General features: G+C 44.8%; 1 protein-coding gene across 1 annotated transcript in view; it reads left to right on the top strand.

Moving 5' to 3' along the window:
• The first annotated feature begins 13576 nt into the window (after positions 1 to 13576).
• The window catches only part of LOC149443279 (vomeronasal type-2 receptor 26-like), a 92745-nt gene continuing 84327 nt past the window's right edge, over positions 13577 to 21994 (top strand). Inside the window, exons 1-2 of the mRNA XM_089655679.1 lie at positions 13577 to 13633; positions 15796 to 15940. Coding sequence (XP_089511805.1) covers positions 13577 to 13633; positions 15796 to 15940 — 202 coding nt within the window. The remainder of the gene's footprint in view (positions 13634 to 15795; positions 15941 to 21994) is intronic.

Here is a 21994-nt window from a genome sequence, read left to right on the forward strand (position 1 = left end):
TTTATGGATTGGATATTATTACTCTTCTTTTTCTTTACAAACAATTTTATTTTTCAAGAAATAGACTGTAAAATGATATTACAGCTTCAAATGGTGAGTAAAACAGTAACAAGGCATAACTGAAGTGTACATTTCAAAGAGGCACAATCATATAGAGTAAAGAAAAAGTTAAGAGATGAAGAGAGAATAGAGTTTAAGTACATGATCAATATAAATAAAGAGGTAGGCAGAGTTATACATCTACCAACAGAGTAAGTCAATCAACCCAAATAAGGAATGTCCTTAGTCATGTAGTAATGAGTTTTCCAAACTTCCCATTTTTTATCAAATAAGTGCATCCTGTCCAATAAAGTATAATGAATTCTTTCCATGAGCATCACAGCATCAACTCTATGTAGAACAGAGGCCAATGGTACTTTGATAGATTTCCAGTGTAGGGCGGTGGCCCATAGGGTGGATATGTAAATGGTATGGATTAGATGGCTGTTTGATCCAAGAGCTTCTGAATGTGAAGTCTATAATTTGCTGAAAAGAAGTCCTTCCCTGCTCCCAGCATGGTGAAACCGGATTGGAGGGCATCCGCCTCTTGGGCACCTCGAGAATTGGGCACCCAGCTCAGCGGTAATTGGGTATGGTAAAGATGAAACCCACACTTAAAGCTGTCCAGCAGTGTCCTTCCCTGTGGCCTATTGAAGAAAACCTATTAGCAATCGCTAATGATATAAAAAAGAGAGTTATGAGGGACATTAGAGCAGGCTTACTGAGCATCAGGTGCTTCCTTTGTGGGTTTGGTGTAGAAGTTGGAAGCAAAAACAAATTCACTGTCATCCAGGGAGCAGAACAGCTTCCTTGCACACGGCCACACTCTAGAGAGGAATAGAACCTAGGATCAAGAGAAATTGTGGCACAGAGCAAAATCAAGCAAGCGGTTGTGTGGTAGAAAGACTGTAAAAGAGGCTAGACCAGCAATGGGCAAACTACGGCCCGCAGGCCGTATACGGCCCGGCGGACCTTTTAATCCGGCCCGCGGATGTGGCTGTCAGGATGTGTGTAGGCGGGGCAACGTGACGAACGTGAGGGGAGGTGAGCTAGGCTCCTCTCACAGTCCGCCCTGAAGACCGGAACGGCGCAGGAACACGGCGAGAGGAACGCGCGGAGCAAAGGTAAGTGAATTGACACAGGGGGGAGTTGGCTTACTACTTGGGGGGGAATAGTACTGTGGGGGATGAAATACTATATGAGGGATGAATTAATATGGGGGATGAATTAATATGGGGAATGAATTACTATAGGGGCGATGAATTACTATAGGGGGGATGAATTACTATAGGGGGGATGAATTACTATATGGGGGATGAATTACTATATGGGGGATGAATTACTATATGGGGGATGAATTACTATGGGGGATGAATCACTATGGGGGATGAATTACTATATGGGAGATGAATTACTATGGGGGATGAATTACTATATGGGGGATGAATCACTATGGGGGATTAATTACTATGCTTACTATGGGGGAATATTACTATAATTACTATGGATGACACATACACATCATTCATCTACTCTTGGTCCGGCCCCCGGGTCCAATATATGAACCCATTGCGGCCCTCAAGTCAAAAAGTTTGCCCACCCCTGGGCTAGACACATCTCCAGATCATACAAACAAACAACAAAAGGTGTTAAGCCCAAAAAGTTACCAGAAGCCTGTAGCTGAAAAGCTACTTGGTGTAATGATCATTATCAGTTAAACCTCAGATCTGTCCCTGCTTCGTGGTAGTGATAGACTCAGACTTGCAGATTCACCATCTCTACGGTGCTGTCAGTCAGGTGGGGACAAAGGGTGAGAGCACCTGTGACAATTTCATTTATGCTGTACTCTTGTAATACAGTTGTTCGTCACCTCAGTCTGGGGGTCAACAATGAAAATATGGCTGTACCAGTCTGGCAGTTCCATCTTCGGTACATCCAGATTGTCACAGAAGAAATGGTGGTCATCAGGAGTGAGAAGCAAAGCAGTGCAGTCTCGTTGTGCAGCTACCAGACAGAAAGGAAATTACCAGCAATATGTAATTCTGTTCGTAGCATCTCAAGTAGAGGTCCCGAAGCATATCGCTGCTGTAGGGTAATGGAAGACAGGTCCTGGAATATTTTGATTTCAGTTCCATTATAGAGAATACTGACCAAAGCGGGTATATTACCACTGAGCTGGGTGCCCAATTCTCGAGGTGCCCAAGAGGCGGATGCCCTCCAATCCGGTTTCACCATGCTGGGAGCAGGGAAGGACTTCTTTTCAGCAAATTATAGACTTCACATTCAGAAGCTCTTGGATCAAACAGCCATCTTGTGCTAACCTGTGCCCCCAAGAGATACTATTATTTTTTTTTTTTTCCAAAAAAAATAATGTTTATTGTGAAATACAGATTGACATAATAAGCTAAGATAAACATGAAATGTGAGAAAGACAATTAGCAACACACACATCCAGTCAAGAGTGCATGAAAACAAGTACAATTACAAAAACAAAGCAGTGTGGGGTAACTAAACCACGACACGGTAGTGCCTGAAATACATTAGGACGCTTGTAATGAAACGCGTTAGGCCAGGAGGCCCCAGACCTCCTCTGATAACGTCACAAAGTGTGGATCTGCAGCGGGGAGAAGAACGCAAATGACGTCTAAGCCAGAGTCAGTGCTATAAGTTGAAAGTGGTGGAGGCGTCTGAGCGCGGATGTGAGAATGTGTGATCAAGTATACTGCTAGTATGAAAGGGGAAGTGATTCTGTCATCATAGCTAATTGTCCTTTGGGTAGTTGACCAATGCATGCAGAGGTTAGTCTGAAATGAAGAAAAGAAGCTATAGAGCGGAGAAAAACAAAAAAAGAAAGGGGGGGGGAGAGTAAGAGAGAGAAGAACAAAACAAAACAAAACAAAACAAAATAAAAACAAAACAGGGGGGGGGGAAGGAGCAGCACAGGGGGTGGGCAAATGAGAAAGGGAATAACAGAGTGAGTGTTATCCATACGGTGATACAGTCGCCAAACCTACAAAATTCCAGCCTGTCATCAGAATCGGTCGGTTGGGGGAGGAGGACAAACGGGGGTAATCTGCCCCCACAGAGTCAAACAAGAGAGAGTAGCGCCCTCAGGGGGTTCAATTGAATTCATACCGACTGGTCCATAAGAGATCGGTATACAGGAGTAGTCAGAAAATGTGTCCAACAGGCCCATACGTGAGAAAATGTTGTGGGGGTATCGTGTGCAGTTGCAATCAACTCCTCCATATCCGCTATTTTTCCCACTCGGGTGAGCCAATCACGTATAGAGGGAGGACGGGTGGAGCCCCACAGAACAGGAATACAAAGTCTGGCCGCATTGACCATATGCATGGCCAGGGATTTGAAGTATTGTCCCCTGGGAAGGGGAGAGTGGTGAAGGAGAAATTGAGCTGGGGAAAGAACTAAGGGCAAGGTAGTCACGGACACCACAAGCCGATGAACCTCTCGCCAAAACGGTTGAAGAGCCGGGCAGGACCACCAGATGTGAAGAAACGAACCAACAGAAGTTCCGCATCTCCAACAGCTGTTGGGAAAGGAAGGATTGAAACGATGAATCCTCAAAGGGGTGTGATACCATCTAGAGGCTATTTTGTAGCTGTTTTCCTGGGTCGAGACATTAAGGGAGCATTTATGGGAGTACTGAAAAATTAAATCCCAGTCGGAGTCTGATAGGTTAGTGTCTAAATCTCTATTCCAGGCCCGACAAGAGGGAAGAGAGTTGTATGTCCTGTTTTCCAGTAAGAGGGGGTAGATCTCCGAAATCAAATGTTTACATGGTTCTGCTTTAGCGCAAATAGACTCGAACAGGGTAAGAGGGCGGGACCAGTTCTGAGTGGGTTTATGTGATAGCAGGTAGTGTCTAATTTGGAGGTATGCCCAAAAGGGGAATTCGCGGATATCCAGACTCGTAAGTAATTCTTGAAGTGTTTTCAACTTGCCATTGTGGATGAAGTGTTTCGCCAAGACCTGTTTATATGGCCAGTGTTTAGATAAAAAATCTTGGTGCATCCCGGGAGGGAAATCAGGGTTAAGGCGGATAGAGGTTAAGGGGTTGGGTGTTTCAGAGATAGACGCGGATTTACACGCCAAACGAAAAATTTTTAAGGTGGGCCCTATCAGTGGGTGAGTAAGAAGGGCCAGTGGCGTATGTTTCGGTAAAAGCCAAGGGATTGAGGCCAGGGGTAGGGAGGAGGAAGCACTTTCAACATATATCCAATCCTTGGAGGACGAGTGAACGTGCCAATCGACTATCCGTGCGAGGTGACATGCCCAATAGTAGCGTTGAAGGTCAGGGAACCCAATACCACCCGCAAGTTTAGGGAGGATCAATTGGGAGTAGGCAATGCGCAGACGTTTATGGTTCCATAGGAACAACGAGCACATTCTTTTGCAAGATATGAAGAAGGTCATCGGTAACTGAATTGGTAATGTCTGGAAGAGATATAAGAGGCGGGGAAGTATGTTCATTTTGATGATCGCTGCCCGACCGCACCATGAGAAGCAAGGACGATGCCACTTACTGAGATCTTCCTGCATAGAGCGAAGCGCTGGAAGGAAATTTTTTGCATAAAGGTCACCAATGTGACGGGTAAGCTGGACACCGAGATAAGTAAAGGAATCCCTTTCCCAATGAAATGGGAATTGGGACTCACAAAAAGAGACTAGTGCGGCTGGCAGGGTCATATTAAGGGCAGAGGACTTGGAGAAGTTAATTTTGAAATTTGACAGGAATCTAAAAAAGGCAAGGTCTTTCAGTAGATTGGGTAAGGTAGTACGAGGGTCTGTAAGAAACAGGAGAATGTCATCCACGTAGGCTGCTAACTTGAACTCTTTGTCTGCTATCATGACCCCCTTAATATCAGGGTTAAGACGGATTTTCCTTAGCAGCGGTTCGAGGGACAAAACAAACAAGATGGGGGATAGGGGACATCCCTGGCGGGTGCCATTTTTCAAATGAAAGGGGTTTGACAGATGGCCGTTAACTCGCACTTGGGCAGATGGGTCAGAGTATAGGGCCATGATAAAGTTGAGCATCTTCTCACCCAATCCCAAGGCCACTAGAGACGCCTTTAGATAATCCCATGCAATCCTATCAAAGGCCTTCTCTGCATCCAAGGAGAGGTAAAAACCAGGATATCTAGAGCCATGGATCCAATGGTTGAGATTAAGAGCCTTAATCGTGTTGTCCCTTGCTTCTCTGCCCGGGATGAATCCAACTTGATCAACGTGGACCAGAGAGGGGAGCAAGGGGAGAAAGCGATTAGCAATGATCTTAGCGAATAGCTTAATATCCACGTTCAGCAAGGAAATGGGTCTATAGTTGGACACCTGGGTGGTATCTTTCCCACTTTTGGGGATAACCGTAATGTGAGCCTCCAGAAGACGGTTATGCGGTTGTGAAGGGTGGGAAAGCGTATTAAAGGCAGAAAGAAAAGGAGCACCCAAGATATCTAGAAAAGATTTGTAGTAAGCTGCCGTAAAACCATCAGGGCCCGGACTCTTACCCGACTTCATCTGTTTCACCGCGCACTGCAGCTCATTTAGGGAGATGTCTTTTTCAAGAGCGAGAACCAGGTCCTCGGAGAGGGCGGTCGGACCGTGGAGATGGAGGAAATCGGAAATCAAGGAGGCTCTGGATTTATCTGTGTGTATAGGGGGGCGCTCCGGAGGAAGATTGTATAAAGATTTATAAAAATTTTCAAATTGAGCAGCAATGTCAGGGTTAGATGTGGCCTCAATGCAGTCGGGGCCCCTAATTTTATGAACCGTCATGGATGATCGTTGTTCACGCAGAGCTCTAGCTAAAAACCGACCGCTCTTATTTGCGAATTCATAGTAGAGCTTCTGTGAGAGAATATATCTTTTCCTGACTACCTTACCAAGTTCCGAGAGAAGTTGTGTGCGAGCGTTCGTCAGGTCCAAGAGAGTGGAAGCGGCCAGGGTCCGCTTATGAGCTCGCTCCAGTGAGTGGATCCTGTCAGTAAGGAGTTTCATACGCTCTTGTTTGAGCCTTTTACGATTCGTCGCTTTAGCTATAAGAATACCCCGAATCACGCATTTGTGGGCTTCCCACTGCGTGAGAGGTGAAGTATCCGCGGAGTTATTCAAAGAAAAATATTCAGTTAGGGAAGAGCGGATCTCTTGTTCGGTAACAATATCCGCGAGCAGGGAAGCATCTAAACGCCAAAATTTAGAGCGCGGATGTGCAATGGGGAACTGCAATATCATGGTGATGGGATGGTGATCGGAGAAGATCATTGGCTCTATGGTGGCGGCGTGGAGGAAAGGGAGATCCGATTGCGACAGAAAGAAGTAGTCTATCCTAGAGTATTTATTGTGCGGCGAAGAAAAAAAAGTGTAGTCCTTAACAGTAGGGTAAAGGGTACGCCAGGAGTCGTGCAATTGCAGGTGTTGTAGCTGTATACGTATTTGTTTAAGGGCCTTGTAGGGCAAAAATGAGCAACCTGAGGAGGAGTCTAATAAAGGACTCAAAGGGACATTCACATCACCCCCCAGTATCAGCATCCCTGACTGAAAGGCGGCCAGGGAGGAGGTGAGGGAACGCATAAACGACACCTGCCTAGAGTTAGGAGCATAGACATTGGCAAGTGTGATAGGTCTGTTGGCGAAGGTCCCCTTTATAAACAGATATCTCCCTTCAGGGTCTGCAAGGGAATCAGTGATACGGAAGGGGAGGTGTCTAGCAAACAGGATGGAAACTCCCTTTGATTTAGCCAATGGGTTAGTGGCATGAAGGACCGTGGGAAAGTGGAAATTATGAAGCTTGGGGACGGAGTCTTGGCGAAAGTGCGTCTCTTGCAGGAACACCACGTCCACTTTCTGTTTGTGTAAATAGGAAAGTAGCATTGAGCGTTTTTCAGGTATGTTCAAACCCTTAGCATTAAGTGATAGGAGCTTCAAAGACAGTGGACCCGTCATAAAGGAAGAGGAAGGCATGACTAACGAGCAAGAATGAAGCCCGAAGCCTTGCTGCACCACTGCTTGGGAGAGAGAAAAAAAAAAAAAAAAAAAGGGGGGGGGGAGGAAGAGTACAGGTGATAGACGGCTCAAGGAACAGGCCCGCTGTTCCAAAAAACAGAGAGAGAGGAAGGGAACAGAAAGAAAAAAAAGAAGTACAAAGAGAGTAGCAAAGAAACCAAGAGAAGAGATAGTAATAATTGCCGAATAAGGGGTTCAGTATAAGCTCACAGAGCTCACTGTGTGGGGAACTAGATCGGCGTGAAACCAGGAAGCCGGCCGGAGGCCCCCTGTTTAAAATTATGCGAAAGGAAAGCGGAAACGAGGATGCCGGGGTCGAGAGGTGCAAGTACCGCAGGGGATCTTCAGAGTTGGTAACGTAAGAACGATCAGCGATCCTCTACGAAGGACGGTGCAGGGTGTATCGTTAAAGGGTGGAGAACCGGGGCGATAGGAGTTGTCGCGACGTGAGGCGAGCCAAGTAGGCAAGAATCATCGCAGTCGCCGTATATAAGAGGTATCGTAAAGTGTACCGGGGGAATGCAAAAAGGACAGACAATGTCGAGGCGAGGTCCGGAACGAGATGAGGCTCCTCGGTAAAAAAGGGAGTGATGGAGGATCCTCACCACTATTACAGGCAAACCGTGTCATGTAATATAAATGTAAACATAAGAAGTCAGCCAAAACAGTACAGGTATAATCAAAATCACAACAGATCGGGCATGAAAACGAAAATCCCCCCCCCTCCAGCCCCTCCCCCACCCCCCCATTCAACAAACAGTAACCCTCCAGACTCCTGAGGGACAAAACCAGATCCTAGAAAAACTACAAAAGGAGTAAACAAGTCCCCCAGGGTAGTAGAGTGAACGGGCACAACCCCCCTCAAATTAAGCATATGAGAGGGGACGAGGAGGTGGAAGGAGACCACGTATGGAGGAGGTCAGGGGCATGAGAACTTTCAGGTCAACCTCTTCAGCCCTGGCAGGGATCAGAGACCGGGCCGAGAATAAAGTACGACTCCAGTTGAGTCGGTCTGGCAGGTAGGGTAGAGAGGCGGTGCTCGTTCACTCCGCCACCCTCAGTGCTCAATATGAGCAGTTATGATCTTTAAAAAAAAACATTTACCCGACTGAGCAATCAATCACCCCATCAACCCCCACCACCCCCACAAAAAATATAATAAGCCTCGGCCAAATTTCACATATATTATACTTAACAAGGAAGCGGAGTCCTCTTTCGGTGAATCAGAAAAAAAAAAGGAGCATGCAATCCGAAGCATGTAGGGGTGGAGACATCTACAGCAGGACAGTCGCACATCAGCAGTACGACAACTTCAAAGGCAAAGAGGATGAGGTTCGGGTGTTTCAGGACGGGTGAGGCCATAGGACGGTGATCGCCCCGGAAACTCTCGGTCGACTGAAAAAGAAAACGGGAGGCCGGAAAAGGCATGGGACGAAAACTTTCTGGAGGCGGAAGACCTGTGAAGGGGTGTTGATTCGTCGGCGAAGAGAACCCGAGCAAAGCCCAGTAGTTGAATCCTACCATGGGAGGCCGAGACAATAGGAACATGGCTCAACATCTTGTTTGGCAGGAAAGAGGTACAGCGGCCCGGTCGTAGCTTGCAGGATAACAACTGTAGGTGAAGCTCGTGGAGTGATGGCTATCATTTTGGCAAATAAGTGGCGGCAACCTTAAAAGAGCTTGTGCAGTTGGTGAGGAGTGCACTGAAAAGCCATTAGCTGGTGAGAGTCGCAGACTCTTAGATTTCGCGCCTCGGCTTCCTGTGCGCCGGAGAGGCCGTTGGGCTGAGGGAAGCTGGCATGCCCCCTGCAGGGAGTCTTGGAGGAGTTGATGGGACCATCCGCCCCCTACGATGAGATTGGCCAAGCCGATCCATAGTGCTATCTTCAGTTCCTGGGTCCGGGGATGGTGGCACGCTCATGGAGCCATACCACTCAGGGAGGTCAGGCTGTGGGATGTCCAGGGAAGCGCAGAAAGATGGTAATTCGTCAGGAGTTCGCAAGTTGTGGGTGCGACCATTAGCATGCACAGAGAGGCAAAAGGGGAACCTCCATCTGTAGGGGATGTTACGTGATCGGAGCATATCCAAAAGAGGACGTAAAGCACGCCGTTGTCGCAGGGTAATACTGGATAGGTCCTGAAACAGTTGTATTTCCGCTCCCCCATATAAAAGATGCCTCCTATCTCTGGCGCAGCGGAGGATATCCTCTTTAAGCGGAAAACTAACCAGGCAGCAAACGACATCCCTAGGTGGGTCTGCGTCTCCCCTCCTGGGGCGGATCGCTCTGTGAACACGCTCGATATCAATCATGGTTGCAGGCGGGCGACCAAGGAGGTCATTAAATATGGCGATAACCGCTTTGGAGAGATCAATAGTTTCCACTGATTCTGGGAGGCCGCAAATTCTAATATTATGCCTGCGACCCCGATTGTCTAAGTCCTCAATATGCCTCTGGATGTCCCTGATAGCAGAAGCGTGGAACGCTGATTTTTGCTGCACATCCTGTATAGCGGACCTATTTTGTCTGGAGGCGGATTCCACCTGTTCCAATCTGGATCCCAGACCCTGTATATCTGCCCTTAAATCGCTAACAGCGGTATTTAGCGATGTAGTCAGGGTGGCTTTGATGTCTGCTGCCACCATCTGGAGATCCCTTAGGGAGAGAGAATGGGAGGCAGAAGGGATGTCATGCTGGGGCACTGTATCTGGGGCTTCATGTGTGGCTGAGCAGGAGGGAATAGCCATGTCTGCACACGTGGCAGTACAGGAGGGAATCGCCATATCTGCGGCTGTAGAGGGAGGGGGGGAGGGAGCTGCAGAGGGGGAAGGAGATGGCTGCTGTCCCTCTCTCTGCTGTTGGGAGCGGAAAAGCTCCTTTATGGGTCTCCCCTGCGCACTATTGCCCCGAGGGGATCGTGAAAGGGCACCGGATGATGTCCGGTCCGTCTTCCCCATCCTGTGACAGCTGAGGCTCACCCGACACCTCTGAAAGGCAGTTTAGAGGGATCCGGCCGGCGGGAGCTCTCGGGCTAAGCGTCCATCTTCCTGGCGCGGCAGACCACGCCCCCAAGAGATACTATTATAGCATGGAGAGAAATACATGAGAAATTGGGCCTTTTACCATTTATTTCCAAATACCTACCCATACAGGGCAATCAGTGCTTTCTTCAAGAATGCTGCATGAGGCCTTCACAACTTGAAAATTAAGGTAATAATTTCAGTCTCCTCAATATTTGACCTTGATTCCAGCAACTCATTTGTTTTTCAAGATTTAGCTTACAAGCTTGCTCTAACCACATCATCTTTTCAGATTATTGGCAATGTGTGAGCTAGGCAAAATCTTGCTTTCATGATAGGGACAAGAAGTTCCAGTCATCCCTGATTGATTGTCTCTTACACAATCAAACATACACTATATTGCCAAAAGTATTTGGACACTTGCCTTTACACACAAATGAACTTTAATGGCATTCCAGTCTTAGTCTGTAGAGTTCACTATTGAGTTGGCTTCAACTCTTCTGTGAAGGCTGTCCACAAGGTTTAGGAGTGTGTCTATGGGAATGTTTTACCATTCTTCCAGAAGTGCATTTGTGAGGCCAGGCACTGATGTCGGACGAAAAGGCCTGGCTCGCAGTCTCCACTCTAATTCATCCCAAACGTGTTCTATCGGGTTGAGGTCAGGACTCTGTGCAGGTCAGTCACGTTCTTCCACCCCAACAGGAGTCTGGTGGGCTCAAGGTGCCATTGCAGCACTGGGTCAGTAGTCCCCTCACCAGAACCAGTGGCAGTGGGGGGACCTGGACTGTAGAATTAGGTGAATATTGCTGCATTCACTGGCTAAGGAGGTAAAAAAAGAGTATTGGGATAGGTTAGACATGGGTGGGAGGAAAGTATAGTTCAAATTAATTATTTAATTAGAATTACCAAACAAACCATTCTACTAGTCTAGCAAAAGTCTGAGATAAAGCAGCTCACCTTATATTCTGTCACACAATATAAATATAAAGATAGTTGTCAGGACACTAATTCTCGTTATGCTTGCTCAATACAATTTAATTGTAAACTTGTTCAAAACTGAAACATGTTCCTCCACCCCAAACTCACTCATTCACGTCTTTATGGACCTTACTTTGTGCACCGGTGCGCAGTCATGTTGGAACAGGAAGGGGTCATCCCCAAACTCTTCCCACAAAGTTGGGAGCATGAAACTGTCCAAAATTTCTTTATGCTCTTATGCTGATGGTGATGCCTTAAGAGTTCCCTTCACTGGAACTAAGGGGCCAATCCTAACCCCTGAAAAACAACCCCACACCCTAATCCCCCCTCCACCAAACTTTACACTTGGCACAATGCAGTCAGGCAAATACCGTTCTGACAACCGCCAAACCCAAACACGTCCATCAGATTGCCAGACAGAGAAGTGTGATTGGTCAATCGAGAGAACACATCTCCATTGCTCTAGAGCAAGGGCGGACTGACCATTCGAGCACTCGGGCACTGCCCGAGGGCCCGGGGTCAGTAGGGGGCTCCATGAGATACCCCTGGTACCTTTTTATAGGTTTTTTTGGGTGTGATTTGAGTGTGGGCGAGGACACAGGGGCCCGATGATCCCCTATTGCCCGGGGGCCCCATGAGTTGTCAGTCCGCCCCTGCTCTAGAGTCCAGCAGCGGCATGCTTTATACCACTACTTCCGACGATTTGCATTGCACTTGGTGATGTAAGACATGGATGCAGCTGATTGGCTGTGGAAATCCATTCTATGAAGCTCTCTACACACTATTGTTGTGCTAATCTGAAGGCCACACCAAGTTTGGAGGTCTTTAGCTATTGACTCTGCAGACAGTTGGTGACTTCTGTGCGCTGTGCGTTTCAGCATGAGCTGACCACGCTCTGTCATTTTAAGTTGCCTACCACTTGGTGGCTGAGTTGCTGTTGTTCCCAGTTGCTTCCACTTTGGTATAATACCACTAACAGTTGACCATGTAATATTTAGTAGCAAGAACATTTCATGGATGGACTTATTGCACAGGTGGCAACCTATCACACTAGCACCCTTGAATTCTCTGAGCTTCTGAGAGTGACCCATTCTTTCACAAATGTTTGTAGAAGCAGTCTGCATGCCTAGGTGCTTGATTTTATACACCTGTGGCCATGGAGGTGATTGGAACACATAAATTCAATTATTTGAAGGGGTTTTCCAATACGTTTGGTAATATAGTGTATTTCGTCTCCGATATCTATTGGCCTTTCAACATGCAATTCACAAAATCTTTCAACTTGTCCTCGCAACCAATTGGGGCAAGGACTTTCCTTTTGACTCTTTTACCGACAAATACCTGAGTGGGTAAAACAGAGTTTCCCACCTGATCACCGAAATATGGCTGGAGTCTCAACTCAAACTTATTCATAAGGTTTACATCCCATTCCCCTCTGCAAACTCAGTCTGCAGGCTTCTCTCTGCCTTTTATGTAGTTTATCAAAACCAACGCTCCCATCATTTATAACCATTTCAGTTCTCTTCAGGCTTTTGGGAGTGGGTGATTATTTTATTCATGGGATAACACAATACAGAATCCCCTAGGATCCCCTTCTACTGCTCTTTATGAAAGTCAGACACCCCAATCGCTGAAATCTAAGAGGGAAAGAGCTTCTCATTTACTTTGAATCTTAATATGTTTGCTGGTGGCATTCAGGGCCATTCTGAAGAAATGGCCATCATCTGCTAATCCAACTATAACAGATGTCAAAAGGGAGTTGAAAACCCTTCTATACCAAGAAAAGCTGCACATTGAAATGTTCCCAATACCTCTAAAAAACACTTTACCTCCAGGTAGCTCAGAACTAATGTCTCTCCACTGCCTTCTGTTACAACTAGTGATGGGCTGAACACCCCCCTGTTCGGTTCACGGTCGAACATTGGAATGAAAGTTCGACTGTGAACTTTGAACCAGGACAATTCACTAAGCAATATTTTACCGCATCCGAGTATATGTAAAATACTGCGCTGCATTTTTCCCCAAAAATTGGCATTCACTAAAAACCACTACTAAAATACAGCAGGAGTTATTTTGTTAAGTCAAAGTGTATTTTAGTAGTGAAAACGTGTTAATGTTTCAGCTGTCAGTGGAATTCTCTACTGACAGAGTCTGGTATAGAATATGGGGGAGACCTCATGCTTATTAGATATAAATGGTGTTTTTGTATGACCTCAAGAGTGTGGTAGAAATTATGGAGGAACCCCCACACTATTGTTTTATCCCTAGATCCTTTGTTTACTTGGCTGAGGATTCTCTTTATCTATACCAGACTCTTATTCTAGATGAAAGTCTGATATAAATCCTAATGGGGTACCCCACACAAAATGAAGAAAGGTGTGAGGGTTTCAAAATAATTCATGCCAGGCCCTTCAGGTCTGATATGGATTTTAGGGCAAGATCCCATGTAAAATTTAAGCAACAAACAGAGGTCCCCAAAAATCTCCCTTAAACCATACTAAGCTACATGACCTAAACATGGAGAAGCACGTGGAAGGAATTGATGTGTTGGTGGAGACCGGTACAGGCTCTACGGTACAGGTTCCTAAATGATGAAGTACTCTATCCAGTGTTAACAGTGTAACCAGCTTGGACACGGGTTACAGAGAGTTAACTGTGCAACTTCAAAGTTTGGGAGATCTGCCTTAATGTTGATTTCACGTGATGGAAGCCCCCTGTCTATGTTTATGCATTAGTGAGTGCAGTTCCAATATGTCCCCACAAGCTCCACCCACATACTGCTTCCCCATGTAAATGAGTAAGGGGTACATAGTGTACCTACTCAGTCACAAAAAATGTACAAAAAATAAAAAATAAAGTGTCCATTAACAGAAAAAAAAATCGACAACCCTAACCCAATGACAGCCACTCACCAAATGACAGCTACTCGGGCTGTCATTGGCAATTAAAAGGAATGGGCAGGGATAATGATGACATATTTTCCCAAATATGTATAATAATAATAATAGTAATAAAATATGGCCATGGCCATGTTAGAGATGTGTTCATATTTAGGCAATGATGTCACCCATCCTATCCTTGCCCCTTTGCTTATATGAGCAGGTATTCCAGGCCATGTACGTGAATGGGCCAGGTGATATCAGTGGTTGGTAGGGATACCATGGGTGCAAGCACCTGCTGTCATGCTTTTCCATACTGAACAACCCAAACATTTGGCATTCAGGCGAATGTCCAAATAGCGAGTGTTTGGTCCAAACTTACATTCAGACTGAGCATTCATCCTATCTCCTGACATCTGAACAGAGCCACGTGTAAGCAAAAGGAAGGTAAGAGTACACTGCTGGGGAGGAGGGCATTAAAGTGAACTTGTTGCTTTGTCCTGCATGGACATAGTGCACATTCACTTAAAAAAATAAATAAAAAGATCATCATCAGAACCAATGTATTAAATGGCAGATCAGCATCAGAACCAATGTATTGAATGGCAGATCAGCATCAGAACCAATGTATTGAATGGCAGATCAGCATCAGAACCAATGTATTGAATGGCAGATCAGCATCAGAACCAATGTATTGAATGGCAGATCAGCATCAGAACCAATGTATTGAATGGCAGATCAGCATCAGAACCAATGAATGGAATGGCAGATCAGCATCAGAACCAATGTATTGAATGGCAGATCAGCATCAGAACCAATGTATTGAATGGCAGATCAGCATCAGAACCAATGTATTAAATGGCAGATCAGCATCAGAACCAATGTATTGAATGGCAGATCAGCATCAGAACCAATGTATTGAATGGCAGATCAGCATCAGAACCAATGTATTAAATGGCAGATCAGCATCAGAACCAATGTATTGAATGGCAGATCAGCATCAGAACCAATGTATTGAATGGCAGATCAGCATCAGAACCAATGTATTGAATGGCAGATCAGCATCAGAACCAATGTATTAAATGGCAGATCAGCATCAGAACCAATGTATTAAATGGCAGATCAGCATCAGAACCAATGTATTAAATGGCAGATCAGCATCAGAACCAATGTATTAAATGGCAGATCAGCATCAGAACCAATGTATTAAATGGCAGATCAGCATCAGAACCAATGTATTAAATGGCAGATCAGCATCAGAACCAATGTATTGAATGGCAGATCAGCATCAGAACCAATGTATTAAATGGCAGATCAGCATCAGAACCAATGTATTAAATGGCAGATCAGCATCAGAACCAATGTATTGAATGGCAGATCAGCATCAGAACCAATGTATTGAATGGCAGATCAGCATCAGAACCAATGTATTGAATGGCAGATCAGCATCAGAACCAATGTATTGAATGGCAGATCAGCATCAGAACCAATGTATTGAATGGCAGATCAGCATCAGAACCAATGTATTGAATGGCAGATCAGCATCAGAACCAATGTATTAAATGGCAGATCAGCATCAGAACCAATGTATTAAATGGCAGATCAGCATCAAAACCAATGTATTAAATGGCAGATCAGCATCAGAACCAATGTATTAAATGGCAGATCAGCATCAGAACCAATGTATTAAATGCAGATCAGTATAGAAAATATTTTTTTTATTTTTGGTGTCTGAATATCAACCCAATCTGAGTTGAATATCCAACTTATTGATTAATTCCCACATGTCTAGTCCTGACAAAATAAATACAGTTTCGGAATTTAAAAAATAACTCTTCTGTGTTATTATCTTGTCAGGTGCATCTTCGCTCCCCGTATTCCCCTGTCGATCTCTTCACCTCTCTGTACAAAGAACCTTTCTATATAAAAGAGCAAATTCTAGCCAGTGTGCTCCAGTGCCGGAGATCCCCAGACACTCTGCCGGTAGAGCGCCCTGTAACCTGTAAGTAGAATCATCTTCATCCTCTGTGTAGGAGGGAGGGAGGGGGAGATACAGAATAGAGATACACAAAGCTCATCACTTCATGTCATCTCATCTGACATATTACACAATGGGTCACCTTCATCTTAGGGGGGACATAGCACAGAGACCATCACATCTGAGATTAGAGGGACTCAGAGAGTCATAGAATAAGGAGATCCTACTAAAGCTGGCCATGCACTGATGAAAATTTGGCTGGCCAAGCAGAGACTGAATTAATTCTGATCAGTGTATGGTCATCCCAGACTGAAAAAGGTTGATTGATTGACATCTGTCAGCAGGACATACTAGAAATTTTTCATGATCAGCAGTTGCAGTCACTCAGCTGCAGCAAATGATAGTGTATTCTGGTCGTGTCTGTTTCTGAGGTCAGAATATAATGTCCTGGCCAGGGGGGGATCCCTCAATCCACCTCATTTGTGGCTAAATGGGAAAGAAAATTATCACTGTATGACCAGAGAACCAGAAAACAAATAAAATAAAACTATTGCACTTTGCCGGTTATATTACATCTGAACTATATTTAGCTATACCATAAAGCAAATAGTGAGAAGGCTCCGATAGACTCAGAAGATGCCGGACATATGGCACCTACTAGTCTCAGGGCAGTGACTTCACTTCAGTTTTTGGCCCTGGAGCTTGGAAGAGATTTGGTGATTAGAGGGTTGAGATTTCTATTAGATGCTTTGTGATATATCCCCTATAATTAAAGGGAACCAGACAATATTCCATGACCTGTGTGAGAAACCTCAGACAGAACACAGCACACAATACAGGGAGGGAGGGAGGTCTGCTCACAGACAAGGCACTGAATATTCAGGATTAGCTGGACTACAATTTCAAACATTACTAGCAGAAGGAGGTTATTGTACCAGAGACCTGTACTGGGACATTGCCACCCTTGAGGATCAGGGAGGAACATTTGGAGATCTGATCTTTGTTGGTATTTGTAGTTCCTCATCTCAGCAGCTGAGCTCCAGTTAATATTAATATGTCTTCAATGGAGGGGAAAGGGTTCTGACCTCTATCAGACTTTTATTTCTGTCTGTATTCCCACTGGGGATACATCCATGGTGTTCCTGCAGATCCTAATGCAGAAGAGCTTCTCCATGGAAGTCTTTAGTAAATAGCTGCATGTACTGTATGCAGCGTGAAGTGTGATTTTTTAAAAATCCCATTTTGTCATAAATTTAGGCCAAAATGTATTCTGCTCAATGTCTTCGCTAAAAAAAGTATTAATACGTGTAAATGAATTGGTTTACATGAAAGTTATAGCGTCTACAAATGGCGGTATAATACTGGAAAAAATTTTTTATACTAGTAATGGCAGCAAGCAATGACTTATAGCTGGGCTGAGGGACTGCGGCAGGCATTCTGACACTGGCGGGAACTGACTTGGTGTCCCTGACATCCCCAGTGACACTAATACAGTGATCAGTGCTAATAAAAAGCATGACACTGTACTAACTACACTGGGCAGGAAGGGGTTAATGTCTGGGGCGATCAAAGGGTTAACTGTGTGCTGTTTTACTAGGGGGGCATGCTGTTTTGTATTGCTCTGCTCTGCTATGCTATAGAGATGATGGAACTTGTAGTATTACAAATATTGGGTAGATATGTTGGGACTTGTACTATTTCAGCCACTGGATCGAGATGATGGATTGTACAACTTAGTATCGCATACACTGGATGGAAATTTTGGAACTTGTAGTATCACAGACACTGGATAGAGATGCTGGGACTTGTAGTATCACAGGCACTGGATAGAGATGCTGGGACATGTAGTATCACAGGCACAGGATAGAGATACTGGAAGTTGTAGTATCATAGATATTGGGTAGAGACACTGGACACTGTGGTATCACAGACACTGAAAAGAGATGATGGCACATGATGATGGGACTTGTAGTATCACAGATACAGGATAGAGATGATGGCACATGTAGTATTACAGACACGGGATAGAGATGCTGGGACTTGTAGTATCACAGACACTGGATAGATATGCTGGGACTTGTAGTATCACAGACACTGGATAGAGATGATGGGACTTGTAGTATTACAGACACGGGATAGAGATGCTGGGACTTGTAGTATCACAGACACTGGATAGATATGCTGGGACTTGTAGTATCACAGACACAGGATAGAGATGATGGGACTTGTAGTATCACAGACACTGGATAGATATGCTGGGACTTGTAGTATCACAGACACTGGATAGAGATGATGGCACATGTAGTATTACAGACACGGGATAGAGATGCTGGGACTTGTAGTATCACAGACACTGGATAGAGATGATGGGACTTGTAGTATCACAGACACTGGATAGAGATGATGGGACTTGTAGTATCACAGACACTGGATAGAGATGTTGGGACTTGTAGTATCACAGGCATTGGATAGAGATGATGGCACATGTAGTATCACAGACACAGGATAGAGATGCTGGGACTTGTAGTATCACAGACACTGAATAGAGATGCTGGGACTAGTAGTATCACATACACAGGATAGAGATGCTGGGACTTGTAGTATTACAGACACAGGATAGAGATGATGGCACATGTACTATCACAGACACTGAATAGAGATGCTGGGACTTGTAGTATCACAGACACTGAATAGAGATGCTGGGACTTGTAGTACCACAGACACAGGATAGAGATGCCGGGACTTGTAGTGTCACAGACACGGGATAGAGATACTGGAAGTTGTAGTATCATAGATATTGGGTAGAGACACTGGACATTGTGGTATCACAGACACTGAAAAGAGATGATGGCACTTGTAGGTTCACAGACACTGAATGGAGATGTTGGGACTTGTGGTGTTACAGACACTGGATAGAACTGTTGGGACTTACAGTATATTATTACAGGCATTGGGTAGATATGCTGGGACTTGTAGTATTTCAGACACTAGATCAAGCTGTTGGGACAACATAGTATCACAGACATTGGATAGAGATGCTGGGGCTTGTAGTGTCACTGGCAATACATAGGGGTCGTTGGGATTTGTTTTACATGGATAATAGAATGTGATATCAGACTCCACAAATGATGATACATCTGACAGGCGAAACAAATCAAGAGTCTACACACATCCTCTCTCCTCCCCTTCTTGCTGTGATCCAGAAAGCGATGTGTATGACATCACTTCTGAGTCATTGCTGTCAATTTCCCCGGCTAGAATAGCCAGGAAGAAATGTATTGCAATACATCCAGAGGAGCATCCTCTTAGACCCTGCATGTCCCAATAAATAGAACCTGTCACCTAAAAATCATCCCATAGGGGACTATGTGAAAGTTAAAGAGATTTGTAAAAAAATAAAGTTACAACCAAGCACATAACTCCCCCCCCAAAAAAAAAATAGTTGAGGCTCCCCCACCCCCACATATACACACATACAAACATAAACACACCCAGTGGGAGCCTACACGTGAAAATGTTGAATAGGATACACATGTTACATATTGTCATGCACAGGGGCAGACTGACAACTCATGGGGCCCCCAGGCAATAAGGGATCATGGAGCCCCTGTGTCCTTGCCCAAACTCAAAAAAGCCTATGAAAAAGGTACCAGGGGCATCTCATGGGGCCCCCTACTGACCCAGGGGCCTCGGGCAGTGCCCAAGTTTTCAAATGGTCAATCCGCCCCTGGTCACGCACACCAAACTGAGAATAATAATTCTTGCACAAGACCTCCTCATTAACACTAAACTGATGACCTGTAGGGGCTTTGAAGCATCGCCTATAGAAAATATAGGGTGCTGAAGTTTGTCGCCATTTCGCAGAGGCATGCAAGGTTTGACATGTTGGGTTTATATTTACTTGACGCAACCCCATCTTTTATATTTTACCAACAATTTGGGTAATTTATTGCATTTGTTTGCACTACACATTTGCGGTAATATTGTGTAACATTAAAAATTGGAACTACCACTATTTTGTTCTCTAGATAGTCTCCTTTCAGAAAATATACTGTATAATGTCTAAGGGTTTTGTGGAATCTTCAGGCCTAAAATTATTTTTTAAACATGTGTGCGAAAAAATGCAAAAATGGCTATGGCAGTGAAAGGAATTAACAGGCAGGGTAACAAAACAGATTTATCTAATGGCACATTTTCTATTAAACAGCTTGTCCAAAGGTGCCTCCTACCAAGTTGTGTCAGGGGTGGGCTAGAGTCGTTTTCCCACCAATACTGGGGAGGAAAGAATTTGCTTTTCTTGAGACTAATGAGCCGTGATGATATTCTTTTATGAACTCTCACCCAGTATGCCATAAGTCAGTCTTCTGGGTGGGCTAATTCCTCTCATTTGTCTTTGCTCCTTTGGCACTAATGGCCCCTCAGCAGAAGATACTTTTTCCAGCCCAGGGGGTGATTAAACAATCCTTTTTTCATTGGAATCCAGTGGAGTTGGGTCATCTTCCTGTACTTGATGGCCCTGTGGTATGAATTCCTGGGCCTCAGGAATTTAAGTCACTGATTCAGTCTATGCAGGAGGATGAGGTGGAATGGCATCCATTGGTGTAGAATAGATGATCACAACCAATCTGTGTAAACCTCTACCTCCTCAGTGATTTCTCTTTCACCCTTTCTGGCAATAGAGGCTGTGACCAAGTCACTGGAGCTTGTCTGGAGGAGGATGGGATGAGCTTGTTTCTTCAGGAATAGTATATGGTTTTATTGCCAAGTCTTCAGAGGTCCTGTCCACCTATCAGGACATATTCAGTATACAGGAAGGCCAGAAAACTGTTTGCAGATGATGTATGGCTGGGAACTATATAGTCAGGTATATTATGCTTCCCAAAGAGTCCCAGGTTTTTCAGCAGCACTTTATCTCCTGGTTGAAGATTACAAACTCTTTCTTTTTAGGCTATATGTCTTCTTGTTCCTCTGACCTCTGGCATCAGAAACATCTCAAGCTTTCTCATAGGCCTTCTTTAGATTCTTTTGGAGCCTTTTTACACAGTCCCTGTGAGTTTAGGCTGAAATGCGGGAATAGCCACTTGCATAATTTTCTATGCTATTGTAGGCATGCACCACAACAGCGATGTGCCCGCTTCAATGTTTCTTTCTGCACAGAGAATCCTTAACATATCAAGGAGAGTTCAATTGAACCTCTCTGGCTATAGGTGTTACGGTGTCGTTCTTGGATTCCAGGTGCCTAGCATGTCAAGCAGTTATTTAATGAGTCTGATTTCAAATTCTATTCCTTGGTCAGAATGGATTATCTGAGGCAGTCTGTAAGGTACAAAGAACTTTTTCACTATGACCTTGGCTACTATAGATGCTTGTTAGTCTTTTGTTTGGAATGCTTGGGCATAGTGGGTCAAATCTTCTGTCACTACCAGGACATTTCCCTGTCCATTCTAGTTTGGTTCTAGACAAAAGAAATCATGGCACAGAAACTCCATAGGACCTTGACTTTGGAGGTAGCCCATTGGGGCAGCTCTGGAAGGCAATGTCTTTTGTTGAATGCAGTGTAGGCAGTAGCTCTCAACTTCAGTCTGCATACTAGGGCAGTAAAAACAGTTTCTCATTAGCTTGAAAGTCCTTTCAGGCCATAAGTAACAATGATCATCATCTAGGTTGATCAACACTGTTTCTCTATACTTCTCTGGCAGGAACAGTTGCCACTTTTCTTTGGGATTGACCAAGGGGCCCCTTCGGTAGATCTTTCTGCATCCTGTAATCGATGCTCTGTAACTAAACCCATTTTTTATGGACCAGACATTTTTTTGACGTATTCACCAGTAGTGAACCTGAGCACCCACTTTCCAGAGTTTTCAGACTACAAAGTCAGACTACAAAGGGGGTCTTCTAACTGGTCTTTTCTCAAGTCCTTCTTAGAAAGTTTGAGTAGGCCTCAATCCCTTATTTGAGTGAGCTTGCCTGGGAACACCAGGAGCAGAGACTTTAATAGCTTCAGCCCCTGTCACTCCCTTGTCCCAGTGCTCAGTTCCCTGGCATAGAGTTTGTACCCCTTCTGATGTAATTTTGCTC

The sequence above is a fragment of the Staurois parvus genome, unplaced genomic scaffold (assembly GCF_062004578.1).
Source record: "Staurois parvus isolate SC_StPar_1 unplaced genomic scaffold, SC_StPar_1.0 ptg000860l, whole genome shotgun sequence".
Classification (NCBI taxonomy): Eukaryota; Metazoa; Chordata; class Amphibia; order Anura; family Ranidae; genus Staurois; species Staurois parvus.